This window comes from Carlito syrichta, unplaced genomic scaffold (genome assembly GCF_000164805.1).
Source record: "Carlito syrichta isolate Samal-C Ts95f unplaced genomic scaffold, Tarsius_syrichta-2.0.1 Scaffold304926, whole genome shotgun sequence".
Classification (NCBI taxonomy): Eukaryota; Metazoa; Chordata; class Mammalia; order Primates; family Tarsiidae; genus Carlito; species Carlito syrichta.
Window position 1 is genome coordinate 194,423 of NW_007249022.1, and position 27,764 is coordinate 222,186.

General features: G+C 36.8%; 1 protein-coding gene across 4 annotated transcripts in view; it reads left to right on the plus strand.

The window, feature by feature from the left end:
- DOCK10 (dedicator of cytokinesis 10) overlaps positions 1-27,764 on the plus strand; it is a 280,494-nt gene that overhangs the window by 101,478 nt on the left and 151,252 nt on the right. For 3 of the 4 annotated variants that reach the window (XM_008061036.1, XM_021713939.1, XM_021713938.1), the window contains exon 2: positions 20,647-20,766. In XM_008061036.1, the coding sequence (XP_008059227.1) occupies positions 20,647-20,766 (120 nt within the window). Of the gene's footprint in view, positions 1-5,519; positions 5,739-20,646; positions 20,767-27,764 lie in introns of those variants that run through there. The other variant, XM_008061037.1, reaches the window with a different exon arrangement.

Genomic DNA, 27,764 nt, shown 5'->3' on the forward strand with positions numbered 1-27,764 from the left:
GCAGTGGTGAGCTGAGCCTGCAGATTCTCTGTGGAGCAGCCTTTTTCTTCCTATGAGAGAAATGCTGTGCAGCAAACTAACCTATGGGCAAAGGGGAAATTTATTGGGATTGAAAGAGAAAAAAATAAAATGAGTCATCTAAACATTCTGCAACTATGAAGGAATAATCACAGCAAATGCTGCAAAGCTCCACAGTTTTAAATAATTCAAATAAAGATAAGATGGGTTAAGAGATGATAACTAAAGCAGGTCAAAATGAACAGGAAGTGCTTTACCACTTGCTCAACTTAGGATTTGCAGATTCGAGTATGACATCATATGTACTTGTCTAAATCTTAACCACCAATTTCTAGTTACTCTGAATTTCAAATGGTACTTTTGGGTCATTTTTATGGAGTGGTTTCAGATGCATTGTCAATGAAAACCAAGTTTCTGCCTCTGATTTTTTAGATTTAGTGGATGTCATTTACCTATGTAATTGAACAAAACTATAACTGAACATTTTAAAACATAGCATAAGAGAACATTTTAGAAAGACTTTCTCATAATATAATGCCTTGTTTTTTGTGTGTATTCTCTACCATTATTTATCTTCCTGTCTTCCAACTTCATCTATTTGGTTCTGCTTTATCATTCTATTTCTCATCTTTATTTCAGTGCCAGTTTTTTTTTTCCAGGAAGTGATCTAGAAACCAACTTTCTATTTCCTCCCACTCATTTGGTAGCTCCACTACAATCTAGATTTGCCCCTCACTGCTCAGTGAAAACCACACTAAAAAGGTCAAGGGTCTCTCTTACCTATACCTTCTCAGTACATTCTTGATGTTAAAATTATTATTAAACTATAAACACACCAAGTCCAGAATAAGAATGTGATAGACAGTATTTTAAAGATGTTTCCTCAAGATTCAGATTATATACTTACATAATACCTGGCAATACTCATTGTATTCAATAAATAGTTTACATATATGCACATAAGAATCTTAGCCATTATATATATATATATATATATATATATATATATATATATATATATGCGCATATATGTGTTTTGCTTAATTCTAGGTACTAGCTTATGTTATTTCACAGCAACTCTATACTCCGTATACTAATTGCTCTATTCTACATACAAGAAACAGGCAGAGAGAGGTCAAGTGGCTTGCTGGAGGTCTTCTAGTAGACAGCCAAAAAGGATTCAAACATAAGTCTATCTGGATCCAAGATTACAAGGTCCTTAGTTTTCAGCCTATCTCTTAAGCTGAGTCTTTTCTGGACATTCCCAGGCCCTACATCCATCTCTGCCTAAGGCACCTTCCTTGACCTCACCTCTCTGGGACATCTGGGCTTTGCATCACCCTGATCGTTTTCTCCCTTTGTCTCTATCGCTTTTTAGTATTTCCTAAATTAACTTCCATCTATCATATGAAAAGAAACTTCAAGACTATGTTTTCAACACTATGTTACTCTCTTCTCCAAAAGTTAAATTTATTTTTAGACCTTCAGATAGCACTCTTTCCATGCCTTTCTGCTCTACATCTCCAGTTCTGACTTTTTCCTGAGTTCCAGGCACAAGTATAACAGTGACGTTGACCATGCTTCTTTGTCAATCTTCTGGACACAGCATTCAACATGTCTAAGTCAGCATTGCACATTGAACAAAGGGAGAAAACCCTCTCTCACCATCCTGTTTTCCTCAGTCATATTATCCATCTCCTTGAGGACCAAATGCAGAAATCTGCTGGCACCTTTTAGCCTTCCTTTTAGCTAAGAGTGTAGGCTCAGGAGCTAGACCCTTTGGGTTTAAATCCCAGCTCTGTTAATTATTTGCTCTGACTTGGGGCCAATTGCTTAACTTCTTCAAACCCTGCATTTTCCTCTGTAAAATTGGAGTAATAATTACAATAATAACAATAATGACTTCACAGGGATGGTGGACAGTTTAAATAAATACTATAAGCATTGAGACCAGTACCGAGTATTTGCTTAATAAATTTTAGCTATCATTTTTCATTTAATTGCTAGATCTTTATAATCTTCCTGAAATCTATGGTTATGCTTCTTTTACTTAATTTTCTGCCTTCTGCCACTCTTAGTACCTAGATTAATGCAGACTGTCTCTGGATCTTATTCTCTATGATTCAGCCTGAATGTAGCTACCAAATTAATCTTTCTAAAGTACTATTTTAATTATAATTCAAAAATCCCTTAGTGGTTTCCTGTGACTTTCAAGATACAGTGGAAACCTTAATTAATCTTGGCATTCAAACTTGTCATGAACTGGCTCCTAGCTTTTATTTATAATAGTTTCTACCTCTCCTAACCCCTGGTGGTAGACAGGCTGGATTTCCAAGTTTTTTCTGATATATTCTGTTTGACCTTCCTCTTAACCTTTGTAATAACTAACAATTATGCCTAGTATGTACCAGGCAAAGCAATATGTTGACATTTTTAAGAGTGCCATGTTATTTATCCTCACAACAACTCTACAAGGTAGTGACTATGCTATCCTTATTTTACAGATAAGAAAACTGAGGCCTGGAAAGGTTTAGTGATAGGCCAAAGAACACACAGTCAGGAAGTGAGAGACTCAGGATTTGAATACAAGATGGCTCCTAAGCTCATGATTTTAACCATTTAATTTGATGTCTTCTCTATGCTACAATCCCTTTCCTACAGTATCCTTTCCCCTGCACTCATCTCTTTGATTCCCACCTATTACTAAAGCCTTCCTTAGGTCTATCCCTTCAACAAAGTTTTTCCAGACTCTTTCAAACTCTAGTAAACTCTTCTGTCCAATATAAGCTTCTTAAACTAGGAATGGCATTATGTATTTCTCACAAAGTCCAGCAATGCCTTGAGTATAGTACTTAATAAACCCTGATCTAATCACTTGTTGGTAGCAGATTTCTCTTCTAATAAACTTGACAGCGATTCCTTGTACTTAAGGCAACTAATCTCCAATTTCTCTTTATTATTGGTTCCAGTTAGGATTGTCCTAGCTAGGATTTTTTAAATTGACAACACATTTCTGAACCTTAGCAGAAAATAAATGTTGAGCCAGGCTCAGTGGCTCAGCCTATAAACCCGCGCCTTTGGAGGCTGAGGTGAGTGAATTGCCTGAGCCCGCGGGTTCGAGACCCACCTGGGCAGCAAGACCTCATCTCTACAATAAATCAAAAAATTAGCCAGGCGTGCTAACGCGCACCTATAGTTCCAGCTACTTGGAAGGCTGAGGCGAAAGGGTTGCCGGAGCCCAGCAGGTCGAGGCTGCGGTGGCCAGGAGTGGCCACTGCACTCCAGTCTGGGCAACAGAGTGAGACTCCAACTCAAAAAAAAAGAAAAGAAAAGAAAAGAAATGTTAGAATGATGTGGGGTACCTCACAGAATGGTGGGAAAGCACGTGATCTAGAAACAAGGAAGGTAAAACCCATGGAGGTCCCCAAAATGCCATTCTGTGGAACACTCCAAGCCATGCTGTGGGATTTTCCCCTTTGCAGTCCACATAAGCTCTATCTGATATTCCCACATGCTGCAGGGTGATGCCTCCTTTTGCCATTATTTCTGGAAGCTGCTGATCAGTAACTGAAGAAATGGAGAAATGAGTCATTCTTGTATAGCAGAAGTTGAGGAGTGGGCGGGACTCCAAGATAAAGAACAGTGGCACCTAAAGAGGAATAGAGGACAAAATACATGCAAATATTACACAGAGAGGAAGTCACTTAAGTGTTTCTCAAGATTAAATGCGTTGTGATAAGACAGTATGCTTATGTTCTAAAACCGTGAGTCGGAGATTTGAGGTACCATTGGTGGAGGGAGGGGTCCACAGATGATCTTCAGAAGGTTGTGACCCCTACCCATGCATGCATTTCTGAGTGCTTACATTTTCTTGATTAGTGGTTCTAATCTTTTATTAGAGCTTTCATTAGATTCTAAAGCAAGTCCATGATCTAAAAAGGTAAAATATTATCTTTAATCACTAATATGTAAACATAATCTGATCCCAGGAATTCAGGTGACCTAGAGGCAGACTCTCATAATATCATAAAGGGAAAAAAAAAATCTGAAAACTCTACATGTACTATAATCTACCTACTCATCTAGAAGATGTTGAAGAATTACTTAGTCAGAGCTAAGACATATGGTGAGATTTCTAAATATCCAATGATCATGAATCAAAAAGACTTCTGCTCTGTGGAATCCTTGGTTTGCCTAATTAAGCCAACCACATAACAAGGATATAGTCGACCTCTCCAGTTGTTATTTTTATAGTCTTGTGCCATTTTCCTGATAGTTTTTTCTCCTCAGACTTCATGCTTAGATAAGGAATAATCAAAATAACCTTTTTTCCTTATCTGGCCCAAGTCACTGCAAGACAAGGTAGAGATAGGTAAATGACTCAAAGCAGGAATATATTTGTGTTTTTTCAGCTAAATCCAAGTATTATTGGGAAAAAGGAAACAGTTTAGTCCTGTGACCCTTAAATGTTTCTCTTCTCATTCATCTAATTTAAAAAAAAACTGAACATACTCCCATATTCTATATTTATAAATTGTATAGTTCTTATCAGTAGCTAATATTTCAATGTATATTTGAGACGAGATTTATTGGTTCATTGTTAGTAGTACAATAAATATAAGTCCCTCATTTATTCTTTGTGAAATTAAAACTTAATAAATATAAATTGAAAACCTTCTGAGTGCAAGGCTTTATTCTAATCACTGAGGACACTGGATGAAGAAAAATTCCCATGCTCATGTAGCACAGAGCCTGGTGGAGAAAGACAGACCATAAGCAAAATGAAAAAGTAAATGGTATAGTCAGGTTACATGCTAGTAAGTGCTATGGAGAAAAATAAAACAGGAGAGAGCATCCAGGTGGGTTCAAGGGGAGAGTAGTATTTTTAAACAACTATAGAGAAAGTGTGTGAAGACCTAAAGATGAGGGAATTAACAATGTGACTCCCTGTAACCATTTGGCATACAAATTCAAATTTACTATTACTTATGTGTATTACACTAAGTAATAGTAAAGCATCATTTCTTTATTTAGACAAACAATATAAATAGAATTTTAACATTTTTCCCCCTGTGCCCTAAGTGGTCATCAGAAGACCACTAATTTAGTCTTTGCCTGCACAAACAACTGCTTTACACAGAATTCTCAGACATCAGTTGTTTTATTACAGTTTACCTTTGAGATTCAGCCAGACTTACAAAGTTTGGGAGGCTGTTTTAGTGACAGACATGGAGCCTTTATAGTAAATTAGTTTCTTGATTCGATATTGATTTGTTTCCAAGGATGATTTTGCATCCATCATATGGTTTACTTAGCTGTGAGCAATTCTCTTTAACGCTCAAAGTCATTTTGTGTTTTCGTCTTGCTTTTAAGCAGGTGATGAGGGAGAATATATGCACAAAAGCAGTATCTGAACAGCTGGTAGGTAGTTACTCACAGGAAGCGGTAACTTGGTTTTCCTTTCCTTTCTGTTGAATTACGTTAATGTAGCGTGAGCATTTATTTCCCTTTTCTACTGAGAAGAAAGATTTGTGCTGCCTGGTGCAGCTTCAGAGGAAAATGGTTTAACAACTTGATTCTGTAAAGTTTTTTGTGACTCGAATTACAGCATCACGATGAGCTTTCGAGGAAAGGTTTTTAAACAGGAGCCCAGTGAATTTTGGAAGAAGAAACGAACAGTGAGGAGAGTAAATCATGAAGAAATCCACAGATTTAGCTCTGTAGGTATCCAAATGTCTATGTTTTGCTTTCCATCTTTTCTTCAATACTTTCTTTTAAAAACGATTAGCTCTAGAGTGGTATTCTAACAGAGGCTGCTGGACAAAGTCATATGGAACAGAAAATTCAATTTGGCTCATAAATATCATCTTACAACATTATTTTTGAAGTCACATTGTTTTCAAACTATGTGTAACTAGTTAAAATATTACTCAAATATTTGGACTTCACCTAAGTTTATCTTAATATTGTTGTCACAAATTATAAATTTCTGGGGCAGTTAATTCTCTTTATTGATGAAAAACCCACAATTGCCTAAGATCCCAGTTGATCCCTTGTATAAACTTGTATGATTTTTTTTAAGTGTTACTGCAGTATTTTATCATAATACTACTAATTATTTGTTTAAAATTCTTAGAACAATAAAAAATATGAAAGAAAAAGTAAATATTTAATTAATAGAGCCAAGGAAGACTAAACATTGAAATGTTTTAAAGGTTAAAAATATATATTTTTTTACTATTAAAAAAACCTTTCTGCCTTATTATTGTTTGCAAACAAACTGAGAGCTCTAGAAATGTGCTTATTATAGAACTCTATATTTCTGTCTTTAAGAACTCTGACCATTGAATATCATAACTGATTGCTAAAGCACTTCAGTGGCTCTTAAATAATGTGGAAGGCCCACTTTATATGATAAACGGCTGCAGCACCATTATTAGGTAGCTTATTTTAGAAGAATGTTCATTTTACAGGGTGGTTCAAGCTTTGCTTGCTTTTTTCAGGGTAAGGTTTCTCAACCTCAGCATTATTGTTATTTTGGATTTAAGAATTATTTATTGTGGGTTCTATCCTATGCATTGTAGGATGGTTAGCAAATTCCTGTCCTCTCTCCACTAGATGCTAGTGGCAACCCCTCTCAATTGTGATAACCAGAAACATCTCTAAAGATTGCCATATGTCCCCTGGGCAAGGAAAGAGATCACTTAATTGAGCACCATGGTTCTAGGGGTAAAGAATAGAAGGGTTTTGTTGATATAAATAACTTTAATCTAGAAACAGAAGTGGCTCTTTAAAAAATTGTATGTATGACTATTATGAAAATGAATAATCAAATTAATGAATAGTTAGTCTTTGATAGACTAAAGCCAGTACAAGTATACTGCCTCATAATGAATAGTGGTCCTCTTTATACTTACAATTATTTGGTGGTAATTTAACATGAATATAATTTATTAGTGGTCTGGCCCAGAGGGTTGGTGCTGTGTTGTTTTTGTTTGGTTTCTATCTCAGGAGTGTATGTCCATCATTGGCAAGCACACTCAGTCAAGCCGCTCAACTTTGTTCTGATGGGACATACCTGGGTCTTTCCACCCAGTATTTCATAACTGAAATAGGCAAAGTCTTGGACCTAACTTCTTCTTCCCTATTGGCCAAATATGGGAGCCCAGTTGAGTCCTTCTCACACTAAAAACCTCATCAGCCTGTTAAAGAATATAACTGTTTTTAAAACTTGTTTGGCTTGAAATTATTTTTACCTTTATACCTGTCCCCAAAACAATTTCCCTACTGGATTGCTCTCAATGAAATTTAGAGGTATTGTGGGTTATATCACCCTGAGATTTACTTCTGTGTCCACTAAAAAAGACAACACACAAGAGAAGAACATGTCTATCTTACACAGACCACACATAGAATATTGGCAAGAGGACAGTCCCTGGTGTCTCACCATATAATGAAGCTAATCACTCCATGAATTATCTTAATTGAATTTGAACATATTGCTACTGAGTACTATGGGAGAAGCAGCCAGTAAGGACATGGTGTTTTCTCACAGCATTCAGTAGCAATGCATTCAAATTTAATTAAGATTATTCATACAGTGATTAGCTTTCTTCGATGGAAGGCACTGGGGACTTTCCTGCTACAGTTGCCTGCTTTTGGTCTGCCTAAGATAGGCATATCTATTTTCACAGGTTGTCTCTTCTATTGAGTACAGGATTGTTCAATCCATCCTTAAGTATTATCCTGAGATGTGATTTTCATTTTGGAATCCAAGAAAGTGAAACGAGTAATTAGAGCACTAGGATTTGAAACAGATGTCTTGGGAGGGGAGTGGTCATTCGACCTGAGCCTCTTACCTACCATCTATACAACCTTGGGCAGGTTGCCTAAATCACTCTCAGGCTCAGTTCTCTCTTTTGTAAAATGTTCATAATAATGTCTATTCTGTCTTGAGTGTTTATTAGAATTAAGTTTAATATGCATTCTGAACATGGTTTGAACGCTATAAAAATTTTAAAGTGTTATGAAGTATTGTTAAAACCAAGTAAAATATTTTCATTTCCAAGGACAAGGGGAAAGAGACAGTGAGACTGTCTTTTCAGTGATTGTGACAATTGAAATCACTGAACTATAAGTAATACTTTCCTCCTGGGAGCCTTTTTTGGTAATAGAACCATTCAGTAAACAGTCTTCAGAATTGCATCAAGCTGAGAGTTCAAGGGTCCCAGATCTATGTGTTGATGGAGTTTCCTTAAGAAACATTACATTTCTTCTTCGCCAGTCCAGGTTGCGTTTATCTGAACCCCACCCAAACCAGATTGAACTTGCCACAATACATTCATCTAAACTTTCTAATATTTACACCAATGACTCTAGACTGGCTTTAAAGCCTAATTGATAGATAATAAGAAAGAAGCAATTCAAGTGAAAAAAATGTCCACAGATGAAAACGAGGCCTAAAGTTAGAGAAGAAAATAATTTCTTTTGAATTTTTGGGTATACTCATTTATTATAGTGAAAGAAGAAAAATGACAAATGTTGGAAATAATTATCATAGATTTCCTGTTTTTATAATGATCGTGTTGATTTTGAACCGAACAAGTCATTTCTTACACTAAGGCAAATTTAGAAAAGGTTTTATTTCATAGTAATCTACAATGCTTACCCAGAACTCTGTGACCTCCTAAGAATTATGCAACCCAAACTTTTACCCTCTTGACCCAGATTGGCAATCTTGTATATCCTGGTTTTTTTCCAAATGCTATTTGAAAATGTATATTTCATTCTGTTGGAATATTAATTGTTTTGTAACTTTCCCTTATTAATCTAATTTTCAAATGTATTGTCTAAGAAATACCTATTAAATTAAATTAAACATATTTTAATCCACTTGTAGACAACATATGATCGAAAAAGTGCAATTTTGTTATGAGACAAGTTCAAGAAAAATGAAATTTATTTGTTAGATCATCAAGTAGCACTCTTCCCTTAATTTTTTAAATGTGTATAGTCTGCAGTTGATGGTTTTCTTTTAAACTGCCTTTCTTTTTTCAATACTTCAGTATGATCTCTGGTGCAGAGGAAGTCAATAAAGAGATCATTTTTATGTTGCAAGTCTGAATTTAGAAAGATTAAAATTAAGATTAATTTGAATTATTATATCAATCATTTGTATAGTCATAAAAATATGCAAACTATTTAAATAAATGTGATTCATTGTGTTTAAGTTGTTACTGACTTGCAGATCATTAATCTGCAGGATTTCAAAGTATTTGGAAAACTTTAAATACTCACGAAAATTTATCCTCTTCTCTTTAAAGTACCTATTAGCACTTTAATAAGAAAATAAAAATGAAAACTAAAGATAGAGGATCTAATACAAATTATTTTAACATACCTCCTAGATACATCATTTTATATCGTGCTGTGCTATTGCCTTTCAAGTCAGTTTGTTATCCTTTCATCTTTTATGTTAATGTAAACAACCTCCCTCTCTGGTGATCTGTGCTTTGTTTTTTACTATTACTCTTTGTTTTATATAAACATTTACAGGGTGTTGCCATTGTGTAATGAGCCAGTTAGCTGAAAGAAAGCATAGGATGGGGTCCCAAGAAATCAGAATTTTGGTTCTACGAACAGTGAAGAGAGACTGAATCAGGATTGAAGCACAATGGAAAGCAGAGATGAACATTACAAATAGACAGTTAAAGAAAGTAAAGAAGGAGTAACCAGGGGATCTGAACTCAATCCAAGAAGTGGAGAAGAGTATATTGGAATTTGGTCTGCCCCAGAATCTAGGCAAATGCAGATCAGAGGATTCTGGGTGTGGGCTGCAAAAATAGGGAACAGCTAGCTCAGGTGCCTGGAAACTGCAAATAAACAGTTTACATAATGTGCTTGGTAAGGGTACTTGCGATTTAACCAGAGTGACCTTCCTCAAGGCTGACTAAGGGAAGGAGAAGAGTTCAACTAGAAGAATGGCAACTATGTGAATATGAACTGAACCATTTGTTAGAGAAGGGGAGTATCACCATGGACAGGATGGAAGTTCATGATCCTAATCACCCTTTGTTACCTGGATGATGGCAGTCCTACAAAATTTTTCTATTTTGAAGTGTCCCTTGATTGGTGACAATTTCCACTGTAGATGTTGACACGAATATTATTAGTCTTCATTATGTCTTTCCTAAATCTGCCTTTTCATTTTTTTTCTTCATCTTCTTTAACCTCCTATACATTTTGGGGGGGGCCTCTGTCCCTACCACTTTGTTTCCTGAGGTGCCCAGTGACCTCCCACCAGCCCAAGTCTCCTAATGTCCTTCATTGCAGAAATTCACAAAGAGATTAGAAATAGTACCCCAACTATAGCTCTATTCCAAAATCTTCCTTAACAGGGCATAAAAATAATTTCTGTTTTCTGTTTGTACAAAGCCATGCTCTATGCTGATAGAGTGGTCCATAGACTTCACACTGACCTGGGTTGAATTATCAATTCCTTCATCAGCTTTCTGGTCAAGTTGTTTAAGTTTTTGAAGTCCAAGCTTCCTCATTTATTAAGAAAAAAAAATTAATGATGATCTCTTCTAGGATTGATATGGGCATTCAATGAGAGAAGATAGTAAATATTTATTAAGGTCTTTGCTATGATTATATCATGTTAGAGAAAAGTAATAACCATTATTGGCATATATAGGATAAATTATTAAAATGGTAGTACTTATTGTTGCCATTATTACTAAATTATTTGGTGAGACTGTGCTATTTCTGTAAGCAAACATACATGAATTAGTATTACTATACAAATATAGCAAATGTGACTCAACATGAAAATGGCAGAAGGAAGGTGCTCCAGGACTAGCAATGGCTTAGAGATGTGTGGTCTGTCATATATTATAGGGGTTTGCCAAAACCTCCAATAGAACTAGGCACCTCCCACTGAGAACAAAATTACAGTATGTGACTGTCAGCACTGAAAGCAAATGTGGTCATAAACTCGTTTTTTGGCTTCCAGATGCTCTGGTCTCATAGGAAGTGATGAGTTGAATGAGCTAGAAAAATTAGAGATCAGGCTGCTTAACATGTATCCCTTGGAAAACCAAGAAAGCTCTTAAGTCTCCCATTCCCAGGATGCATAATGCCTGATGTACTTTTCACAGAATGAGATGATATTGGGATGCAATGGTAATTCAGGGGTTTACTAAACCTATTTCTCACACCTCAAAAATAGCAGTAATTGGCTATGAGAGGTCTTCCTTTGAGGTCATTCAAGTCCAAATAATCATTAATTGAGAAAATAATGGTCTCTTATTCTAGGCACTTTTTCTTGTATTAAATCTGATTAGATTTCTTTAGTTGCAAGCACTAGAAACCTACTCTGGCAAACACCACAGACCAGAGAAGGTGACAGAAGAAAGGATGAAGAAACAGGCTTAGAAAAACCAAGAATGGACTTAGAGAAGCTTGAGACAGTAAGGATCTGGGGTGGTCTTGGTGGTTGGAACTAATGGACAGTCTTGTGGGAGTGAAGTTCCAAAACTAAAAAAGTCCAATCCTTTTTCAATGTTTGCATCTTTCCATTCAAGACACAGAGTTCTGTAGGGAAGGGTTGGATGGACCTCAGCTGGGATCACACACCTTTGATGCCAGAAAAACAGGGCTGTTGTAATAATTAGACCCACAAACACTGTTCGTAATGGGGGTGCTCCTTATGGGGGTGCTCCTTATGGGGAGAGAAGTAAGACCTCAAAAGGAAATTAAAATGCTAGTACTAAAAGAAAGTAGGATGGGTATTGTATAGGCCAAAAAGCAGCAAATATCCACTATTCATATTCAATTTCAAACAGCCACAGTTAAGAAGATAAATAGAAGAATGAGTTGACTCATTGAAAGGAATATTTGTTGAGAAGATAGGATGCATGTTATTGACAGAACTATTGACATTTGTGTGTATTTTTCATGTACACACACACACACACACACACACACACACACACACACACACACACATTGACCTGTGAATGATAGTTCGTTTGACAGTTAAACTGTTAAAATAGTATCAGAAGTTAAGCCAGTAGCAGCTCCCATCACAGACTTCATATAAATTAATCTAAAATTCCTCACAGTTTGCTCTAAGGCATTAATTTCACTGGTGTCAGGGAGCCTTGTAATTGGGTTGTGATGTATTTTTAATGGTATTTATTATCATTCAAGTGTTTCTAGAAAACTAAATGAGGCATGTAATTTAGTTTGATTTAGATCTTCTTGTATAGTTTATACTTTTTTATAAATACCAGTATTATACAGAGAAGTTGCCATTTTTAATTTTTTATTTTCATTTGCCATATAAAATATATGAATTTTGGCATACTCATAAGAGATATATATGATCAGATTTCTTTGAAAAGAAAATAAGGCTGCAAAGGTCTGAGTTCAATTTGAAAGTATATTTTACATCATAAGTTCTATAGAGCTCATCTGTATCCTTGTTTTTCCTAATGAAATTAAGGCTTAATAAGATAGAAAATTTGAATTTTTCTCTATATAACGTTAGTATTGAATATAATGAACTAAGCATCCTGTATATCTGCAAAGAGCTTTATTCTTTATCTACTTTAACCTACTTGACTTCATTGAGATGTACCAAGACATTCAGAGTTAATACTGGATGATTTCTTCTGAGACCTATGTCCGTCTTTGTTACTAAGGGAACCATTTCCAAATTCAGCTTAATCTGAGTTTTCCCAGCTGCACAGTTCTTAACTTTGATTTAGCTAGTGTTTTTCCATTCTCATGAAACTGTGCAGTTCAAGACAGAAAGAAGGTTAAAGGGTCAGTATAAAATGGCTTATTCCTTACTTAATCATTTCCTTTTTGGTAAGAAAAACTAGTCCTGTTTTCTGAAGCTCAAACAATTTGAGAGGTTTTCCAGTGGAACTCCCTCTGATGAAAGGCTGAATTAAATCTATCACACGACCTGGGCTGACAGCTGCAGCAGTGAATCCAGCTGCATGGACTTTCTGCAATCTCATTTGTTTTAAACACAAATAGTGTGGAGGCTGGTCCCATTCCAACTACATTAAAGTCAAAGGGTCCTGGATGAAGTTAAGTTTCTGAAGAATCTATGTGTCCTTTAGATCTTCTATTTCTTCTCAAAAAAGTTAATCAGTCATCTTGATAATACTGAGATTAATTAACAGCTGTATTGTTTCTAATTTGTTTTGGAGATTTCAAGATTGGAATTCTTTTCAGGGTCTCTTAAAAGACCCAGTGGATCATTTCTGTGAGCTATTTTCTTATTGGTATGCCAGAAAGTGAAGATAATTTTTAAATAATTAGCATCTGGTACCCTAATACAGCCTACTCTATTGGTCCCAAACTATATGTTTGAGTATTTTGTATCATTAACCAGGATGAATAGTTTTGCTTACTGAAGAAACCATTCAGACACAGGAATAATTCTGTTTTGAATACTGAAAGTAGAATAAAAGTTCAGACATCGAGAAACAACAGGGGTGATTGAGAAAGAATGAGAGTCTCAAATAGCATCATAGAATTTACTGCTTATCATGGAAAGAACAAAATTTCTCAAAGAAAAGGGGGAAAATTCTTTTCATGGTGTTTCTTGAAAAGACCAGATTTTCTGAAAAATAGAACCAAGAATAACTAGTTCAGATAGACCCAACTAGAGCAACCTCAATGGTAAGTAACCAGGGATTGGCTCCCTAATTACATGGAAAATTTACCAAATGCATGGCCTCCAGACATGAGAGATTTTTCCGTGGGGATTCTTTTCTCTTCCTCATTCCTTCAATCCCTTTCGTGATTAGCTTCTCCAGTACCCACAAGTTCACCTTGTAACAGTGTCGGTGAGAGCCACAGAAAAATATGCTAAGTAGCTACAACATTGATTGTTCTTTAGATATTTCTATTTGCAAGGCTAATGAGTTTAATATTAAACCAATCCTAAATTTAATCCTTCTCTTTTGATCTGCAAGTGTGAATACATGAAAATATTTTCTAGGCCATTTCTCAAGTAAAATAAAAGGTAGAATTTCAAAGTCACTTTCATTTGCTGATATGCATAATTAGGTAGATTGCCTTCCTTTTTCCTACAGGGGATAGAATAGCCTGATTTGATTCAGGAGATACTGGAGGGAGAGACTGTCCTTTTTAAAAAATTTTAGCCTTTCCTTATATTATTACCTTTTTGCCTCTATTAAAATCATTAATTATCAGGGTTTATTTTTTCAAAAGGGAATTTAGATAATAAGTATAAAAGCATGTAATATAATTCCTGTCACATGAAGAAGTATAGCTGTTTGGCTGATCTTATTGACTTGGTTTTGGTATATGTTTTTGGGTAAAAGATGTTGGGTAATTTTCAATCATTTTCAAATAAAAACAAATCGATATATGTCTGGTATTTGGTAGTTCACTTACCACTTTCACATACTTCATCACCATGATCTTTATAACAACACTGCCCTTTTACCATTTATTCTAATACCAGCTAAGTCCAAGTTACATAGCTGGTATATAACAGACCCTGATCTTCCGACTAGGGATTCCAGTTTCTAATCCTTTGCAACAATGACCAATGCACATGGGTGTTCAAATAACTTACCAAATGTTTATTGGTCCCTACAGAGCTAAAAAAAAAAAAAAAAAAAAGCTTAGTTATTAAATTGCTAATTGTGCTTCCAGTTTTTTTGCTGACATTCTAGAACCACATACATAATCTGTAATTATATTCCTTGGTCTCCTTTCCCCGGGGTTTTGTGTATCTTTGGTTAATTACTTGAAGCTGTTAATGGTTGAACCTCTATGTGAAATCTCACTGTGGTTTTTCTAGGCTCTCTCTCTGGTGGATTTTCAAGTGATAAACAATTTTAAAATCAAATAACTCCCCAGTGTTTCCATGAAGGCATGATCATTTTGAGAAACCAAGTTTATTTTCTCACCATGATGAAAGCAATATATGTTTATTATAGAAAATTAGGAGAACACAGAAGAGTCGAAATAGCAAAATCCTAAATATCGTATTCCCACCCGTATATATATTTTGATATTATTTGGATCTATATTTATAGTGCTTTTTAAAATTTCTTAAATCTTGTGGGATTATTCTGTTGTATACTGTTTATTCCCACTGTTATTGAACTATATTATTATATTGCTACAAATTTCAAAAACTCAGGTTTAATGAACATGTATTATTTCTTAGGATAAATGTGCCATAATTTTTTAATTGCTCCTTACCCATGATGATTTATTGTTTCCCATTTTTAGCTGGCCTTGCCCTTCTGGCCCTAGAGATCTAGGTATTCTGGCTTCAAACTCTAATATCATAATATGTGTTCATCTAGAACCATTGTCAAGATGATTTTGACCTCTTTCCTTCTGAGGTAGTGCCCTTTCTTTGTCTTTCCTTTTGTAGCAATGTTTGCCATCTTGATCATGGACCCCAGCCTCTTCATGTTTTCCAAAAAAGAAAAGCCAATTATTTGCAAAACATTGTGAGTTAACTAACTTTACTGAGAAGAATTGAAGACTTTGGCAAATATATGTCATATACTGTGCCATTGTTTATGGCGTGTACTATATAGTTATTTATTGATTTATTCCAACCCTTATCCTAGTTTCAGTGTTCCCCCTAAAGTCCATTACAGCATTAATCTTCTCCCCACTACACACAGTTTTCTGAAAAATATAAACCACTTTTTTGGAACAGCAGCTCTGGGGTCGTCACTTAATGGATGTGACTGCCACGGACCTGCCTGTCTTTCTTAGCCCTTGGACTATGGTGAATATGTTTTCTCCAACTTGTTACAAAGGTAATGTTGCAAAGACATTGTGCCTGTTTCCTTAAGATAGAATCCCAGAAAAGGAATTCTTGGATCTGGATGAAAGAATATACACTTATTTATTCAACAAATATTTATTGAGTGCCTACAATTTGCTCCTTGTAGGCATTAAATTTAGGCTTCAGATGCTTAAACCCCTGGCTAATGAAAATTTAAAACTCACAGGTTCTATCTGTTCTTAGGTAATGAGTGCTATAGGTGTGATGCTCTTCTAAGGGCTTTAAAAATACTGTCTCATTTAATCCTATGAGTTAGCACCTAGTAAGCCATTTTACAGATGGAGAAATTAAGGCGTGGAGATTTTAATTACCATGGCCAAAGCTTCATAGCCCATAAATGGCAATGCCAGGACTGGAATCCTGAGAATTCTGGCTCCAGAGTGTGTGCCACACTCCCTGTTGCATCTTAACATAGAAAACCTGTCTTTACACTCTCCTTTACACTTTGGACTTTTCCAAAATAAGACGAGGTAGTCTAGGTTGTGCTTTGGTTATACTGTACTTGTATTCTGGAAAAATATCAAGGTTAGTAATTTAGTCATATAATTTTTCAGTGTTACATATTTCAAATGCATATTTTCTTCAGTGTCATTTCTTCACCCATGTGAATTATGATGATGAAAATAATTCAGATCTTTGCAATGGAATACTTTTTTCTTAATTAGAAACTTTAGTTAAAACTTGGACAATCTGCTTGTTTCAAACCAACTGAGGGGCTCTGGGTAGCCCGAACTATTACAAAGATGGCAGTTTCACCACCCTGGGACTTAGATTTCATGGTGGCTCATCAGGAGAAGTTGTAGAACCAGTAACGTGGAAGCAAGCATTTATTTTGGTAACAGGAGCTCATTATTCTGCTATGCAGTTGATTTAGAGGAGAGCTATGGATTTGGGGAACTAGATCAAACAAATCTCTTAATACCATAGAAGAAGAATAGGGCCTCTTACTGTTGTGGTACAACACCAACCCTGACGCATAATAACAGGTACCGGTGGCTGCCTTTTCCCAGCAGAGTGACTTTAGAATAGCTAATGAAATTCATTACTCACTTGAGAGAAAGAAAGTAAGAGTAAAAAGTGCTATAAAAATCCAATCCAATTCTGGGTAATCTTGGCACATACTTTATCCTTGTTGGTGCACTTCCAAAAGAAATAGGCACATTAAATTCAGGAGGGACAACCCAACCCTTGTTAAAGCTGTAAATCAATGCTGCTCAGTTCCCAGTTTCACTCAATGTCTCTGCAAGGAGCGGGAGTAAGAAATTAACTGACCCTGCCATCCTTGTATGCATCTGTCTCCTTATGCCAGGCAGGCGGCTCCCTTGTTCTGGAGGGAACTACTGGTTGTGTAGCCTGAATTCTCATCTTTGCAGATGCATAAAACATCTGTGGCACACTTGGCCAAATTCCAGGCTCTAGGTGCTGTGAAACACTTTATTACTATTTATTTTTATAGTTTATAGTCACAAAATTATGAGACACTGAATATCTTGAATGCTACACATTGATCAACCAATTCCCTGGAATGATAGAACTTTATCAAACTATCCCTCCAGAGGCCAAAAATTAAGAAATTATATAAAACAAACTTGCTGGGTTTTGCAGGCCAATGTCAAAATACCCTCAGTGTAATATTCTAAACAGGAAAGGCCTAATTAATAACATTCTTTAATTGGCAGGCATATCATAGCCTGAAATGAATACATAAAAATATACCTTTCCACAGATGTTTGCAGGCTATTGTGTATGTCAAGGAGTGTTTGGGATTTCGTTTTTCTATGATTTTATTAACCCATGAACTGGAAGTTCTGATTTTCCTCTTGTAGTAATTCAGGTGGGATTAATTTTAGGTAGCAATTGGGCCCCAGTAAAAGATCTTCTTATCTCCAGCTTCTTAATTCATGTTCAAATTTGGTACTAATGGGAGATAAAATTTAAAAGATAGTGAGAACCTGATTGTACAGGATCTTTTAAAACATCCTAATGTTATTTGCCTTTAAACTTATGGATTGCAGTGCACATTAAAGCCACATTCTCATATTCCTACTCACGTTAGTGTGAGGAGGGGGAAGAAAGGAGAAAAGGATGAGAAGCCACATCAGGGGCTGTTGCTGTGAGCACTGAAAAATATCATATACATAAGCTGTAGAAACTTTTGTGGCAGAAAGGAACGTGAGTCACTAACCAAATCTACGGAGGAGATAAGAGCCTCCTGACAGGGTTTCACTGTATGATTTGTTTCATTTGCTACGTGTCATACATATACACTCATATTGGAGGGGAATAAAGGAGGTTTCAGAATAAACTGAGTGTTTCAGACATGAAGTCCTATCGGGGCAGCTGATGATATAAATGTAAGATGCTGCAGGATAAGAGGTAATAGGTAAAGACAACTGAGTCCTGCAACTGAACTGGAGTGAGTACCACTACTTAAAGACATTCAAAGCCAATTAAAAACAAAATAAGTATTGACGCCAAACCAAACATCTGGAGCTTGCATTTGCCTTTTGAGCTGTCAATTTATAATCCTTGGAATTAACCTTTGCCTGGGAAATAAGGAATTGGCACTTAAAATAAGTCTAGCTGGGGTCGGTGGCTCAGCCTGTAATCCCAGCGCTATGGGAAGCTGAGGTGTAGTGGAATGCCTGAGCCTGCGGGTTCGAGACCCACCTGGGCAACTTGGCGAGACCTCATCTCTACAATAAATCAAAAATTAGCCGGGTGTGGTAGCGCACGCCTGCAGCTCCAGCTACTTGGAAGGCTGAGCAGAAGGATCACCGGAGCCCAGCAGGTCAAGGCTGCAGTGGCCGGAAGCGGCCACAGTACTCCAGTCTGAGTGACAGAGTGAGACTCCAACTCAAAAAAAATAAAAATAAAAAAATTTTTTTTAAAGTCTAAATAGAATAATAATATCAAAAAGCAGGGATTTCAGAAAGACGTTTTAGAATTTATTTTAATTTTTTTAATATCAAGATTGATAATTTAACAATGTAATTTTTTCTGTTTTGCATATTTCAAATGCTTATTTTCTTCAGTGTCATTTCTTCACCCATTTGACTTTGAATTATAAAAATAATTCAGATCTTTTTAATGGAATACCTTGTTCTCACAAGTAGACTTTTTAGTTAAGGCACGGACAATCTGCTTGTTTCAAACCAACTGAGGGACTCTGGACAACCTGGACTCTTGCAAAGATGGCAATTTCACCACTAACTCATGCCATGGTATCTCTGTATCTTCTGCCTCAAAATACTCAATGTTTCAAAGCTTTTTCGTTTAATATGTTGGTCAATTAACTTTCTTCTTTTCTCCAAATATGGAGTAGAGTCCTGTATTTTTATTTACTGAATCTAGCCACCTTACTTGAAGGGTCTTTCAGGGAGAATAGTCACCTTACGTTACTCCTAAGTTTACTTAAGCATTTATGAAGTAAACTTTTGTTTTGTTTTGCCAGAAAGTGCATAGAGATCCTTGCTACTGGCCCGCTCTGAAGTCATTTTGTTTTATTTTTTATTTTTGGAGAATTATCAAAATAAATATTGACTGCTACTTTGAGGAACTCATTAACAATTATTAGGACATCGAAAGTTTCTGGGGCTTTACCAGCAGAGCTCTTCGACAGTAGACCTTAGGAATTAAAGCTAAATTTGTGTGCTTTGCAGAATGAAGAGGAGTGGTAAGTCTTGGGGGGAGGGAGGGAGAGGAAGGAAGTTTGAGAGAAAGTGTCTGTTGATGTCACTGATGTGAAAAAGAAAGGAAATAATCATTTTTTCATTTACAAGTTCACTTTAGCACCCAAATATCATAGTATACACTCAAGCTTCTAGGAATCCAAAAATAACTTGGAGGATCACCCCTTTCCTTTAAGCTGCATAAATACTTCATCAAAGGGATTAGGGGACTTAGTGTCCTTGAGTTTTTGTTGTGTTTTGTTTTGTTTTGGAGGGATGCATTTTTCTCACCTTGTGAGTTCTACACAATTTGGAGCAAACCTATCAACCCAAAATGAAACAATCACATCTTGTTCCTTTAGCTTTTTTTTTTTTTTTTTTTTTTAATGGCACCATAGGCTTCACTGAGGGGCATGCATTTCTTCCTGGCTTTGGAATCTTAATGCAACGTGATTGTCTGGCTTTTTTTTTTTTTTCCCAGACTTTTCCATCTTCACCATACTGTGTCTATAACAGTTGTGTTCAGTTTTATTAGAAAATGACCTAGCTTCTCTCTGTAAAGACAAAGAGGCTCAGAGCCAAGTAATTAAACCTGACACAGGACTCATGCTTCAGTGACAACTAAGACAGCCTATGATATTGTAATTGCAAACAAGGTGCCAACATGTTTAAATTGACCCAAGTAGAACTCACAAGGAAGTATCCAATTCAACAAAAATGATAATGATTCTTGTCATACTATAGCAAGTAAGCAGAAGGTCTTTCTTCATGTTGGCAAAGATAAAATTTACATAAACATCTATCCTGTGGTTGTGATAGAGCTGGACGTGGTGAGCCTTGGGGACTCAACACGAACAGCTTGAATTTCTGAGGGAAATGTCAGGTATTTCAGGGCCTTCTCATATTATTCCAGATCTGGAAATAATAGCTGTGTGGCTTTACTCTCATTTCCTTGAGTCTCCGTGACTACATTAGAAGGATTGTACAATGTCAAAACCTCAGTGATAACTAAGAAATGATTTCCAACCAGACCACAAGGAGATGGAAGATGTCATATGTAAGTGGTTAATACCATATTTTCTTTTTCTACAGCAGGAAAAACCTAGGCTTCTTGAGCCTTTGGATTATGAAACTGTCATTGAAGAACTTGAAAAGACCTATCGGAATGATCCTCTTCAAGATCTCCTGTTCTTCCCCAGTGACGACTTTTCAGTAAGTTTTTTCTTTTCAAACCATGTAAATTCAGGAGAGCCCCACAAATTGAGCCTTTGTTTTTTTCCTCGTAAATTCAGAGTACAAAGCCCTCTTCCTGTCGCCACCCTACAGCATAGTCTCTGCAGTGGTAGTCTACATCTGGCAATATAGAAGTACCCAAGGGCCTCCTTAAGTTGAAAGATTGGAGTCTCTAAGGCAGTGGCCACTGAGGATGGAGGTGGCACAGGGTGCTGCCTGGTGCAAGCTGACGACTGTATCCCTGTCAGGCTCCACATTTCTAACCACTCCCTTATCTGGACTCACAGAGTATTTCCTCCCTTAGCCATTTCTAACTGGAAGCCTCCAAGCAACCGAAATCAGTCAATGGCAAAGGCAGGAATCTATTGACATAAAAGATGCAATTTTTAAAAATTACCCTTAATCTTGGTTTGCCTTTAATTAAAAGATGTTGAGGTTTGGAGGCAAAGAAAGTTAGGCAAGAGCATCTTCATGAAGGGATTTGTGGTCTGAGATAAGTCCCCTTTTAGGACAATGTCATTGCCACATGGAATGCTCCTGAGAGTAGTAAAGAGAATGAATAAAAGTAAGATTTACCTTGGAGACAAACACAGTAAGGTTATGGGTGGTGAGTACCCACTTGTCCCAGACAGTATTGTTATCTTGAGGCCATCTTCAACATTTTTTAGGTCGTTAGTGATTATATAATGATGCAGGGGCCTCAATAGGCAATAGGTAAATTTTCCTGTTTTTTTCCCTCTAAAATAAAGGTAGTCTCAGACATCATATTCTTCAGCATATTAAAGCAGATGAAAAGGCAGCTCAAGTAGCGCTGCAAACTAGCTATTGTCCATGGAAATTTCCTGCCAGAGTCCCAGTATCCACACTTCCTTCAGACAGCTTCAAACTTCAGTGTTCTCTCTCTCCTCCTTAGGGCAGATCTGGCTTCCAGCTTCTAAAGGATTACAGTTTTCTTAACTTTCCTCCATGGATTCATGAAAAAGAAAGTTTATGGCAGTTATTAATTTTATGTTCCAAGCATGAAGGCTAGTAGAAAAAAAAAAGATAGAATGTAAATAAGAGAGAAAAAAACTCCTCCGATGTGTTTTTCAAAGTTTTTTAAATGGCTTCCACTTGAGTGCTGGCACATTTCAAGAAAGGCTTATCTCATGCAGAAATCTCATTTCCGTGGTTGGACCAGGCCAGTGGGGCTCGAACTGCAAGCATAAAGTTGAACCACTTTTTTTTTAAATTCCACTTCCTCATTTTAATTTTTTAGACCGAAGGTAAACCTGACGAACAACTTCCTTCTGTTAACCAACAATAAAAATCTAAAACTTGGAGCATCTTTTCTTCTAGCTCTGTCTTTCAGAAATTGTGTCAAATGCCACTCCAAGGCCTCTCAGTTCAAAAAGAGAATGGAAGAGTATAAACGGATGTCACATTTGCACTGAATTTGAATTCAGTTTTTGGCATCTTTCTTTGTTTATTTAAGTTAGGGATGCTCTCTACTTACTCTTTGACCTTTGCCATTCTTAATAGTGTAAACAGAGCATGTAATAACATCTTCTTTTTCTGCCAGTGTGAACATTCCAATAAATACACTGAACTATTTTATTCTATGTCTGCTTAAAGACCTCCTGTGGCTCCCCCATTTCCTTTCAAAGTGTAGTGAAGACACCTTAGCATGACCCAAGTCCGTCACAATCTGGTCTTCGCTCGTTTCTCATGCTGTAGTCTTCCCTCCCAACCCAATCCCAGCCTCATCATAGTCACCCTCATTCTCAGTGGTGTGTAAAAGACTAGTACAATTCCAAATATATTATTCTGTTACACACCCCAAACTATTTCCTTCCTTTATTCATTCAACAAACATGTTACATGTAATACTGAACGTTGGGCATTATTCTACAAATGGAGACACAGTAGTGAGTAGACAGAGATTACCTGGTTCTAACAGAGCTTACTTTTTGGTGTGAGGAGTCAAGAAACTAAGTACACAAATTAATTAACAACATACTTCAGATAAATACCAGTTCTGTGAAGAAAATGCAATGGGGCAGTCTGACAGAAACTGAGTAGGGGAAGAACTGTGTTGGTCTAGTTGGTCAAGGACAAGCCCCTCTGACAAGAGAACCTTTGAACTGAGTTCTGAATTTTCAAGAAGGGCCAGCCATGCTGAAAACTGGGGAAGGTGTGTTCAGGTTGAAGCAAGAGCTAGTACAAATGTCCTGGAGAGCTCTGAGATTAAAGATTGGTATAGTTGGATAAGACAAGGCATTTGCATTGTATTCAAATGGAAGTGGCAAGGGACAAGTGTTCAAAAAGGAACAAATGGCCTAGTGTGGCTTATTAAGCTCACCTGGTCTCTGTGTGGAGAGCACAGGGCCTCGAGGAAGCAGGGAGGCCAGTCGACAGAGTAGCTCCCAGTTACTTGCTGCTTGAGAGATATTTGATGCCACCTAATCCTTATCATCAGAAAATGTCATATCTTACAAATAGCTAAATTTTAACTTTCATTAATCAGCTAACAAATAAAAGGGTAGTATTAGATATTATTTCTACATAAAATTGCCAGTTTTGAAAAATATCCAGCTAGATTGTTCTTCCTCTGTCCAGCTCTACGGAGCACAGCTTGCCAAACTGGTGGCCTGTGGATGACCTGCTGCCTATTTTTACATATCCCAGGAGCTAAGAATGGTTTCTATATTTTTAAATAGTGGAAGGGCAAAAAAAATAATATTTCAAAACACGTGAAAATTATCTGAAATTCAAATTTTGATATTCATAAATTTTTATTTGAATACTGACACACATTCACAGAGTTGCAGTAGTTGCAACCAGACATGTAGTCCTAAAAGATTTGCTCTTTGACCTTTCACGGAAAAAGTTGACTGATCTCTGCTATAAAGTACAACTGCATGTGTTTTTGTTTTCCTCTATCTCTTCATGGAGTATAGACTTTTTTTTTTTTTTTTTTGGTTGGAGTCTCACTCTGTCACCCAGACTGGAGTGTAGTGGCACGCACCTGGCCACCACATCCTTGACCTGATGGGCTCCAGCAATCCTTCCACCTCAGCCTTCCAAGTAGCCGGAACTAAAGGCACATGCTACCACACCCGGCCAATTTTTTATTCTTGCCAAGTTGTCCGGGTGGGTCTTGAACCGACGGACTCAGGCAATCCACTCACCTCAGCCTCCCAAAGTGCTGGGATTACAAGCTGAACCACCAAGCCAGGCCGAGTATAGACTTTTTTACATCTCCTCTGATGTTATCTGCTTCATCTCTGGCCTGTGTCATATTTTTAGGGTGCTGCTCACCAACAGCAAGCATCTGTGCACCTGGCAACAGAATTCTTTTGGCTGCTCTTTGAACAGTGGATAAGATCCTCTGGGGCATTCGTGTGGATAGTCTCCACTCAGCCAATGGGAAGTGGTAATAGAATGACCACCCCAATCCCAAGGCATCACAAGATGGGCAGAAGGGGCCAGCTCCAAGCTCCCCAACCTCCTTCCAAATGTTGTTAATCCAGTTTCTGCCCTGCATATTGGAGAATGTAGCTCATTTCCATGTTTTCACATTACCAGGCACCACGCTTGCAGCAGACATGATTCATTACTTCGTTTGTTTAATCAATATTTATTCAGCGCCCACAAGGTGCTGAATATAGAACACAACTTCCTAGATGAGTGAGACTGACAAGAAAAAGCAAAAGCGCCATGTTTAAGGAGCTCATGCCCTTATATGGATGAAAATGCAAGTTGATAGAGAATGCTTTAGGCTAAGAAATAAAAAGAAACAGGGACTTCATCTGGTACTTAGCACACTAAAAAGAAAATTATTCTTTACCAAGTAGTATTTTTACATGTAAACATAGACATTAGAAGTTTTTCTCTATTCGCTCTGCTGACCCATCTCCCTCTTTTGTCTGAGCCCCCAGAAGTGGCCTCCTGACCCACCTTCCTGTTTTCTTCTTTACCCTGCTTTGATTCATTCACACTCAGTACTCAAAGGAAGCTTCTAGAAACACAAATCAGATAATGCTGTGCCTCTGGTTAAAACTTCTCAGTGGCTTCCCATTGTGTTGAGAGTCAGATCCAGCTCCTCTGCATTGTCCCTGCCATCTGGTTCCTGATGATCTCTGAGCCCTCCTCTGCTAGCCTGTTTCCCTTGGTCACTGCACATACACCCAGTTTTCTTTCTGTTTCTTAACTCTGCCAGACTCATCTTGTTTGTAGGGCCTTTACGCTTACTATAGAGCTAGTTCTATTTTTCATTCGCAACTCATTTCAAATGTCACCTCTTCAAAGAAGTAACCCTGGTTTCCAACCTACATTGCCCTACACCTATCCTGAGTTACTTTATCACATCACCCCCACATACTACCCTTTTAACACTTGTCACTCCTGGGAAAGATCCCAGTTTGCTTTTTTATTCCTCTGCTACCTATTTTTTTGCCATTAGACTGTAGCCTTCAGTAGGACAGGGATTCTTCTGTCTTGGTCATTGCAAGATTCCCAGTAATTAAAACTAGCATTTGGCACAAAGCAGATGGAAAATAAATATTTATTTCATGAATTATCTTTCAGAAACATCTGGGTTATTATTTAAGAACATAACTTTGATCTTTTGAATATCTTAAGGAACCAAAAGGCCACTCTGAAATGAAATTCTTGAGAATAAAGAAAATAATGTAATGGGCTTTGCTTGATGATGAGGAAAATAGTCATCAATATGATACCTTCCTCTGTGACACAGCTCAACATATAACCTTTAAAAAAAAAAAACAACAGTATTACAAACATGATTCTCTCTTCCAGAGACTCATTCCTTCTAATATAGTGTCCGGCGCATTAGCTGATATCAACGAAGATTAATTTCCTCCCTCCAACAACTTAACATACTTATTCATTTGCTTTCTGTTAATCAGACAAGAGAGAAATCAGTTCATATCTGTACTTCAAGTACCCAACACAATGTTTGGTTCATGGGAATTCGATAGAGATTATTAAACATTTAATTAAAATAGTCTCCTTCCAGGTAAGAGGCTGATGTAGAAATGTTTTCTTTTATCTTGGCACACCAGGTAGAGACTATTTCTCCTGGTACATGGGTCCGGGTCTAGACAGTGTGTCCTTTGCACTGCTTGCATCATAGTGATTCACTAGGAATAAGCAGTATAGATGCATTTATTAATCCATTCATAGCAAAACCACATGCTTCTTTAGTAATTGTTATTTGTTACCCTTGTTCTCATCTTTCTTTTTGGAGATGGCGGTAGTAGAAACTTAAGACTAAATAAAGAAAGAATTTAGTCACCAAAGTATGTGACTCAGTAAAGTGGGCAAAAAAAGGAAGGAAAGAAAACTAGGGCTAAAAAGAACAGTTTCGAGGACACACTGAATCATATTGTCAAATGATTCAATTTAAGTAGAAGCTGATGCAAAATAGTAGAACAAAGGGTGAGAAAGCCAGAAATGAGTTTCTTGCTGAGTAAAAGCTGCAGAAAACCTGAGGTGAAATCACTTACGGGAGATACAAAGGCTTAAATAAGAAGCTTCTGATATTTGAAAGCTGGAAATACTGCACATTGTGTGGGACTACCACCTATCACCTATGTTTCTCTACTGCCCACACCAATAAAACTTATCTATTTCAACCTGCCTTCATCGATCACCTTTGGTAACCTAAGCTGAATATATCAAGAACATCAATATGAGCAAGAGGCAGCCTGTATACTTGAACATTTAGAGCTTCAACACTGGAAAGAGCTATTTTCAAAGTCAAAAAGTCTATGTTGAATATCCAGAATTGCCTGTCAAGAAAGTTACATTATCTTCTCAAATTCCATATTTATATCAGTAGGTCAGAATTAGTATCCCAGCACTCGACTGCATCTTGCACTTTTCATTGTCTTACTGTTAAGTCTATGTGAATGGTGGATTTCATAATACACCAATAACTTGCTTTTTTCATAATTTGTCTTTTGCTATAAAAAGCAACTGGTATATGGGGACTTCCAGAGTCGACCACATGGGTCATTCTAAGAGCGGAAGCTTAAAGGACTAAATATGTTTTAAGTTGAAAAACAGAAAGGTCATGAGTTTTCATTTTTTTCTGAGACACATCTTAACACTTTGTAGGACTCTCAACCTGTTTTTTAACCTGTGGCTTCTTAACCTGAAAAGCAAGCTTTAAATGGAAACCCCATATCCACTAGAAGTCGCTTCCCATTTTCCCTTCTCTCCAGATCCTGGCAACTGCCAGTCTGCTTTCTGTCTGTATATACTTGCCTATTCTGAACTTTTCATGTAAATGGACTCATACCATATGTGGTGTTCTTGCAAGAACACTGTAATTGAGATTTGAAAGCTAAGTAATAGTCTTTGTTGAATTAGACTCTTTCTAAGTTACATTATTATTCTCATTTACCAGCTAATGAAGCCAAGATTTGTAAAGACTCTTGTTCACAAATGCAGAGCAACTGGGAGGACAGAAACCTAACATAAGCACCTTGATTCTGCTATTAGTTTCTGTCTCAAAGGTGTGATTTTTCCAAAACGCTTCTTAGAAAAACAAGGTGTACAAGTTGAAAGAAATAATAGCACCTCAAATCCCACAGTGAGTGATACCATTAGAACATTAATACTACAATAAAGTTGTTCTAGTTGCTTACTCATTTCAGGAAGAATGTGTGGAGACTGCTCTGTGATTGTATGAGGAATGTATGTCCACATAAAAACTTATACACAAATGTTCATATAAGTATTATTCATAGTAGCCCCAAAATAGAAACAACCCAAATGTCCATTAACTCATGGGTGGATAAACAAAATGTGGTATGACCATACAACGGGATGTTATTATTTAGCCAGAAGAAGAATGAAATATTCACATATGCTATAAGTTAGGTGAACCTTGAATACATTGTGCTGAGTAAAAAAAAGCCAGACACAAAAGACCACATATGGTATGAGTCCATTTATTTGAAATGTTC